Below are 8,730 nucleotides of genomic sequence, written 5' to 3' on the forward strand. Positions count from 1 at the left end.
TCCCTGGTGGCGCAGTGGTTGAGAGTCCGCCTGCCGATGCAGGGGACACGGGTTCGTGCCCCGGTCTGGGAAGATCCCACATGCCATGGAGCGGCTGGGCCCGTGAGCCATGGCCGCTGAGCCTGTGCATCCGGAGCCTGTGCTCCGCAACGGGAGAGGCCACAACAGTGAGAGGTCTGCATACCGCAAAAAAAAAAAAAAATTTCAATGGCATAGTTCACAGAAATATAACAAACAATCCAAAAATTTGTATGGAATCACCAAAGGCCCTGAAGAGCCAAGGCAATCTTAAGAACAGCAAAGCTGGAGGCATCACACTTCCTGACTTCAGACTATATTACAGAGATATATATCTCTAGGTAGAGATATACAATATGTATATAAAAGAATATTATTTAGCCATAAAAAAAGAAGAAACTCCTGCTGTTTGTCACAACGTGGATGAACCTTGAGGGTGTTATGCTAAGTAAAATAAGTGAGAGGAATTCAAATGCTATATGATCTCACCTATAAGTGGGATCTTAAAAAAAAAAAAAAAAGCAAAACTCACAGGAACAGAGAAAAGAATAGTGGTTGCCAAGGGCTAGAGGTTGGGAGAAATGGGGAGATGTTGGTCAAAGGGTACATACTTTCAGTTATAAGATGAATAAGTTCTGGGAATCTAATGTACAGTATGGTGGCTATTATTAGCTACATTGTATCACTGTATCATATGGCGGAAAGTTGCTAAAAGAGTAGATCTTAAATGTTCTCACCACCATATATATATGTATGTATATGTATGTATATGTGTGAGGTTATGGTTGTGTTAACTAACCTCATTGTGGTAATCTTTTATATATATATATATTTATATATATATATATATATATATATATATATATATATACACCAAATCATCATGTTGTACACCTTAAACTTATACAACGTTATATGTGAATTGCATTACAATAAAGCTAGAGAAATAAACAAAGTCTAATAACTCTTGGACTTACCAAGGGATATAGCCTCAGCTGAATATTCTTATTTGCAAAAATTTTCACTTTTCAGAGTTAACAGAAGAAAATTCTTTTAGGCAAAAAACATCTCTGCATCTTAAAAAGGGAATGTGATCACGAAGCCTGACTTATTCACAATCTTTTCAAATATGTTCTCAATCCAGGCTCATTTCACTGTTCACCAAACATTGATGTAGATTCCATATGCAATTGGCTAGGGTACCAGCACCTGGTCTGAATGGGTTGGATGAGCTTGTCTCCAAGGTTTCCCCAGCCCCATCTGGAGCCTGAACCCCTGCACTACTGTGTTTTCTCTGCTTCATGCTAGCAAGATCAAGTGTCTCCCCAGAGGCTCCGGTAATTGACCCGGAGCCCCCAAGGTAGAAGACAGCACGCTGGGTGCAGAACTGGCAGGGATACTGTTACTTCATTAGGCCCATTTATCCATCTCCAGTGGGAAGGTTCCTAAACTTATGTGCAAAAAGTGAGGGAGCATTTGTGTGTGTGTCTCTCCGCATGTCTTCCACTTTACCCCAGAGATCCTAAATTAAAACGTCCTTCTAATCTAGGAAAACCCAGTATTTTTGATTGACATCATCTGCACAATAGTTGTCAGAAAAAACAACATATATTTGCATGATGACACATTTGCAAAAATGTGTCACAGTTTGCTACCACTTGCCCTTCCAAGGATTAAAGAATTATTTCAGTTTACCCTCTCCCAGAAGTTCCCATCCATCCTCTTTTTTTTTTTTTTAACTTGGTTGTGAAATCAGTTAACCAAACGGGAAATTTCTCAGCTCCTCACTTCTGCTTTTGAAGGCCATAAAATAGTGAGGGAGAAACTGGCAGACAGCATACCTCCTGGAGGCACAACAGGCCACTCAGGGATTCTATTCTCTCCAGGCAGCCTTCATTGCCCAGGTACCACTTTAATTCTTCCTTATGACTAGGTCCTAAGAGAGTCTCTCTCTCTCTCTCTCTCTCTCTCTCTCTCTCTTTCTCTCTCTCTCTCTCCCCCTCTCTCCTTCTCTCCCTCCCTCCCCCGTCCCTCCCTCCTTCTGTCTTGGCCTGAGGGCTGGGCTTTTTGCACAAATGCCAGGTGTACTATAACGCCATAACTTGCAAAATATTGCCGATTAATACTGCTTATCTTGCAGTTGGTGTCTGAGAGCTCAGCATCACACCTCTGCCCCAGATCTCCTAATAAATCCACTTCTGGTTTGGGCTTGATTTAGCAAATGCTTTACTCTGGACCCAAACGATGACTCTTTCATGCATTCACTTATGCATTCAAAGATTGCTTCTTGGGCTTCCCTGGTGGCACAGTGGTTGAGAGTCCGCCTGCCGATGCAGGGGACACGGGCTCGTGCCCCGGTCTGGGAAGATCCCACATGCCGCGGAGCGGCTGGGCCTATGAGCCACGGCCGCTGAGCCTGAGCGTCCGGAGCCTGTGCTCCGCAACGGGAGAGGCCACAGCAGTGAGAGGCCCACATACGGCAAAAAAAAAAAAAAAAAAAAAAAAAAAGATTGCTTCTTTGCGTGCCTGCCAGGTACTAGATGCTGAGGGCAATTCACGTGTGAAGGCAGCCCTCGTGGGGACTGGCGTGGCAAACGGTCACTCATTTTCTCCTCTTTACCCAGGTTTCTGAAGCAGCCATGGCAACGGTACCTGAACCCGCCAACGAAGTGATGGCTTACTACAGGTCAGTGGGAAAATTGATACCAGTAATGTGAACAGGGCTCCCCTCTCAAGAGTGTGGAGTGTGTCATCTGTGCTTGAAGACCAGATGTGCCGCCCCAAACTGCCTCTTTCAGTGGCAAGCAGGGTTCCAAGGCAAACCTGGTTTAAAGACTGATTTCCCACTATAAGTCTGGCCTTGGCACCCATAGGCCATCTAGATGTTGCTGCAGGGACTGCCTGCGGAGGGCAAACAGGAAGGAAAGACGCCAAGTGGACAATACAAGGGATCCCTTGCCACATTTGTCGGCAAGCTCAGAGTCGGAAAGCTCAGATTTTAACTGGCCTGGAAGTTAGGTCTCAGCATCCAACAGACAGCAACGGGGGTACCTGCCCTGCCTCATTTGTTTTTCCATTGCATATCACCACGGAACCTGGCAGCTTCAGGCAGCCCTAAGGAACATGCTGTTTGCAGTTTCCTATTAAAGGTGAAGATGGTTTGCAGGGAAGGAAAAATAATCTTGTCCAGGAGACATAATTGAACAATCTCTCTGTTTTTATTACAGTGACGAGAATGACCTGTTATTTGAGGCTGACGGCCCCAAACAGATGAAGGTGAGTCCATGGGCTTCGCTCTCAACACATGAAGGGGCTCTGACATGGGAAAGACTCAAGGAAAGGGGTCCACCTTGTTCCTGTGGAATTTTGTGTTCGAATGATTTTCTCCTCTTCCAGTGAGACAGACGCAGGCTGGCCACTACGCAGCTCCCACGCCACCACAGTGGTTCACTGAGGCTTGGTGATGGTGGCCATGCTTGCAGAGGGTGGGGGGAATTACAGTGGAGATAGTGTTTGCTGTCTCATGTTAGGAAGACGGCCCAGGCTCCAATGCAAATTTGATTCTCCTTTTAGAAGAGGCTTTTAGCCCTAAGAGTGATGAAACTACGTTAATCACTTAAGTCACACTCTGAGACCCAGAGAAGATGATCTTGAGAATGAACATGTCTGCATCCTTTAAGGGTGGGGTTGTTTTTTGCTCCCTGGGGAGGAGCTTTATGATAACAGGGAGTGGATGATGTACAGGAAAAGTTTAGTTGGGGGTGGCAAGAAAATTATTCACTTGCCAGTAGATCTTGGTCAAGTCATTTTACCCCTCTGATCCTCCTCTGAAAAATAAGGCTCATGAGCTGGATGATGTCAGAGACCCTAGCATCCCGCAGCCTTCCGTTCTGAAATACTGTCAACAGGAGCTAAGTCTTTCCCAGCAGAGGAGTATTTCTCTGACTCTTATCTTTACAGAGAGCCTCGCTGATGTTCCAGCTGGCTCTGCTCTTCTGTAAGAGGCCTGATGACTTTCCCAGTGTGTCCAGCCATCAGCCCAGCTAATGCAGTTGTACAGATGAGCAGGCAGCTACTTCTCTCTTACTTTTTTAGTTCATGGCAGCCTCCTCCAGCCTCCTCATCAGGCTTGTTAAAAGCACATTTCTTTGAAGTTTTTAAAACCAGCGTAACTGGTTTTCTCCGGCCCTGGGTGGAGTGCGACTTCTGTGCCCGGCCCTCCTCCGTTGTCTCTTCCGGGAGCCTGGCTCTCCCTCATCTGGGGCCTCTGCTCTGGGCAGGAACTTCTCTCGCACTCAGCTTTCCTCTGCACTGTTACATGTCTCTTTAGCTGTCCTTCAAGCTTTTAAACCATTATCGTGCCTTGGGGGCAACCTCAGTTAAGCCTTAATGCAGTTAGTTATACAGGTTCTCTGAAGAAGGTAGAAATGGGAACCTATTTCACGAACAGTAACCACTTTTAAAGTATTGGCAGGTTATTTATGAGAGAACATTTGAGAAAAAAAAAAAAAAACTTGTATAGAATAATTGTTGATTGAGCATAGATGTATTGAAAATATGATGATCATCATTGCCATGAAAACTTAACTACATAGTGTTAGTGCATTAGATTTACAAAAATATCAAAAGTGTAAGAAGGTATAAGTTTATGGTTAGGTGGAGCGTGTGTAAAAGAGAGAAGGTAGAAATGGGATTTATTCTAGAAGAATACCACATAGAGCATCAGAAAGGCAGCGTTTTCGTTTTGGGTCTGCCTGTCTCTTGCCACGTGCCCTTGGGTAAGCCCCTTAACCTCTCTGGGCTGCGGAGAGATGAACGTTTATCCTTAGGAGCTCTGTTACCCCCTCCTTCGTCCTCTCTCAGGTCAAAACCAGAGTTTTCTGGCACAAGCACCTTCCCACGCTGACTTCCTTATTCTCTCCACAGTGCTGCGTCCAACACCTGGACCTCAGCTCCGTGGGAGATGGGAGCATCCAACTGCAAATCTCCCACCAGCTCTACAACAAGAGCTTCAGGCAGGTGGTGTCGGTCATCGTGGCCATGGAGAAGCTGAAGAAGATTCCCTGCTCACAGGCCTTCCAGGACGATGGCCTGAGGAGCATCTTTTCACTCATCTTTGAAGAAGGTACCTAATGAGAGCTGAGGGCAGACACAAGATTGCTGGTCACTTCCTTCTCAGAGGCCGTAACCCAGCAGTCAACTAAACTTCCCTAAAGCTGAAACCCTTTAAAAGTAGAAGGCCCAGCAGTGAGAGGCAAACAGAGACACCTAGAAACCCAATTAATCATCTCTTTAGTTGAAACTATTCTTTTTTTTTTTTTTTGTCTTCCATCAGATTGATTTGTTCACTTAAAAGATTTTTTAAGGAATTCTTTACTGAAATGATGGTGTAACTGGCTATAGTGCTCTTAATCTTAAGAATGGAAGCTTTTCCAGAATATATTTATAGTCACGCATAAAATGGTACCCAAAATGTTACATCTCAAGACACGACTGTATACAATCCAATTTGGTGATGGTTTTAGTCTCATTTTTAGTTGTTGAAACTATCCTTAAAATAGGACCTTGATAACTACTGATATTTGCAAAGCACCCAATCATTCTGAAGGCTTTCACTTATGTATCTCCTGCGAGTCTCAGAATATCCCTGTTGGGCCAGTTCTATTGCCACTGCCATTTTACATAGGTAGCTCCACGGCTCATCCACAGCCATCAATAGAGCTGAGGCTTGAACCCAAATCTTAGGGTGCCAGGCCCAGTGTTCTGACGCACCCCAGCTTCCTCCCCACCAATGTTATAATCAAGCTTCGGCTGTGCATGCTCAGATATCCTCCGAGGAACCAAATTCTGCTGCTTCACAGCATCAGGCCTGCCCTTCTGAGCTTCCACCTAAACGACGTCTGTGCTCCACATTTTAGAGCCTGTCATCTTTGAAACGTACAATGATGAACTTCTGTGCGACGCGAGTGTGCAGTCGCTGAACTGCAAACTCCAGGACAAAGAGCAAAAATCCCTGGTGCTGGCTAGTCCATGTGTGCTGAAGGCTCTCCACCTCCTCGCACGGGACGTGGACCGAGAAGGTACCTGGGGACACCCTGCTTCTTTTCTTGGCCTCCTGGTAGCTTGCTAATTCTCTACACTTTCAACAGAGTAGATGATTCAGGCAAAGGCTCAACAGCAGTGAAATAACATATAATAAAGGATAGGGTAGTGCCATGTCAGTGCTTCTTTTAGAAAAGAGTCATTTGATGGACAAGACCTAACTGCCTGTGGGTTCTTTCTTCCTGTCGCTGGAGTTGAAACTAGAATGGTGAGGAGATAATTTGTTCCCCCACCTCATTCCCAGCCCCGACCCCTCACCCCTAACATCTTTCCCGCCCAATACCAGATGGTTCCTTAGAGGGAAACCTTACTGACAAGCAGGAACTTCTATCTCTCTACTGTCACTGGCAGTTGTCTCAAGTCCGGGGGGCCCATGGGTTGTGGGAATCTGCCTGGCACTTTGCCACCATGGCTGAATCCTGTATGCAGGGGTGCGGTCAAGGGGGCAGCTGAAAGAAGCAGGCTGTTCTCTTCCAAGGCTGCTGACCTTGGAGAGAGGCATCACTGGGGGAAATCTTCCTGGTGTCAGCCAAGCCAAGACAGCCCTGTTTCTTTAGAATTGCACTGTGAGCGTGACCTGGGGGCCTCCAAGTGAGACACCTATGACTAAGGAAGATTAAAATGCATGTCTCGGGCTTCCCTGGTGGTGCAGTGGTTGGGGGTCCGCCTGCCAATGCAGGGGACACAGGTTCGTGCCCCGGTCCGGGAAGATCCCACATGCCGCGGAGCGGCTGGGCCTGTTACCCATGGCCGCGGAGCCTGTGCTCTGCAACGGGAGAGGCCACAACAGTGAGAGGCCCGCGTACTGCATTAAAAAAAAAAAAAAAATGCGTGTCTCTCTTTGCAGCCACTTTTCCCAGCTAAGCTCCTTTCCCAGGTTCTTCCCACTTCCTTCTCTACGTTCCTGAAACAGATCCGTGCCCGATGTTTTCCCGGGACCCAGCTTTCTCTCTTTTCTCGCTTTTCACGTTGATCAAATTGTTCTGCTCTTGTGGATGGACACATCACCCGTCAGGGACAAGATGACTCTCTGCAGTTTCTAAAAATCAGACCCCCTGATTCTTCTTTGCCACTGTGGTGAGGCTCTGAGAAGCCCCTAAACCTTCTTTGAGGAAAAACCTGATTCAACCAACTGAACCTGCTATGATCTGCGAGAAGCCCCATTACCCTGTCTGTTAAGCCATAGGAACCTTGGTGTGGGTTTCCGCAGAGGATGCTAAATTGTAAGAATCCCTGCAGTGCTGTGTGTCCCTAACCATAAGACCCCTTTCCTCTTCCCAGTGGTTTTCTGCATGAGCTTCGTGCAAGGAGATGAAAGTGAGGACAAGATACCTGTGGCCTTAGGCCTCAAGGAAAAGAATCTATACCTGTCTTGTGTGATGAAAGGCGGTAGGCCCACCCTGCAGCTGGAGGTGAGTGGGTACCAGGGGCTGAAGGCCCTTCTCAGGATCCTCTGAAGGACCCTTAGCCATCACTTTCTTCCAAGACAACTACCTCTTCCCCTTAGAAATTCTGGGAGCAGGGCTACTTGGTAACTTTGCATAGATGTAAATAAGTTTAATGTAAGTGTTAAATGCGTGCAACGTTCACTCCCACCACAGGAAAAAATCATTATGTAGATGTTCTTGTGTCTCGCCACTGTTACCACCCAATAGATTATACATTGTTAAGGTTGCTCCACTTGATAGATGACGCTTTGGGAACTTAATCTGCTCAGGGGACCTGTCACCTGTCATCATTTCCAACCCTCTCCCAAAATCACACCTCCCCTCATCTGCTTTCCCAGCAAAAGCTTCATTTCCAAGCTGAAGGGCCATGAGGAAAAATACAGCAAAGTCCCTGGAAACAGATACACCTAGGAGCTTTAACCTAATTTTCACTTTTGAAAAACATTCCCACCTATGTTATGCTCCCTAGCATTTGATGCTAAGTTTCAGAAGAGGATAAGGGACATCTTCAGTCACCACACAGAAACCTGGGGTCTCAAAGATAACTCAGGAGTCTGGCTCCTGGGCCTGTGACCTGCGTATCCATTTTCTCTGTAGCCGACCCAGAGAACATCTTTGTCCAGATCAGAGTAGAGTGTCTGTGTCCCTGCCCTCATGAAAATGTTTATTTCTGTTTTGCTGCAGGAGGTAGACCCCAAAACTTACCCAAAGTGGAAGATGGAAAAACGATTTGTCTTCAACAAGACAGAAATCAAGAATGTAGTTGAATTTGAGTCTGCCCTGTACCCCAACTGGTACATCAGCACCTCTCAAGCAGAAGAAAAGCCCATCTTCCTAGGACAATCCAAAGGCGGCCATGATATAACTGACTTCACCATGGAAATCATCTCTCCCTAAAGGAAGCTGCACCCAGAGTCCATATGGGCTGAATGACCCTGAGGGCTGGCAGAAGGGGAACCGAAGAGCATGGCTGCAGCCTGAACTTCACTGTTGTCTAATCAATGCCCAACTGCCCTCTGTATGTTCGTGCTAGGAGATCTCCTGCCCACCAGCCAGCAGGAATAACCCCACTCTTCTTCTGCCTGTCCTCAGACCCCATCCACTGAGCCAGCCCTCTCTCACCTCTTCCACTCGCTCAAAGCCAGCCTGGCAGAAACCATGG

At 46.6% G+C, this 8,730-nt stretch overlaps 1 protein-coding gene across 1 annotated transcript; it reads left to right on the forward strand.

The window, feature by feature from the left end:
• Positions 1-2,644: 2,644 nt before the first annotated feature.
• IL1B (interleukin 1 beta) lies at positions 2,645-8,465 on the forward strand (the record flags this gene model as incomplete). Its single annotated transcript, XM_079721021.1, has 6 exons — positions 2,645-2,704; positions 3,246-3,294; positions 4,945-5,143; positions 5,937-6,098; positions 7,402-7,532; positions 8,253-8,465. Exons 1-6 carry the CDS (start codon positions 2,658-2,660, stop codon positions 8,463-8,465), a joined length of 801 nt encoding a protein of 266 aa, XP_079577147.1. The 5' UTR covers positions 2,645-2,657.
• Positions 8,466-8,730: the final 265 nt, after the last annotated feature.

This window comes from Hyperoodon ampullatus (assembly GCF_949752795.1).
Source record: "Hyperoodon ampullatus genome assembly, chromosome: 15".
In the NCBI taxonomy this organism is placed as follows: Eukaryota; Metazoa; Chordata; class Mammalia; order Artiodactyla; family Ziphiidae; genus Hyperoodon; species Hyperoodon ampullatus.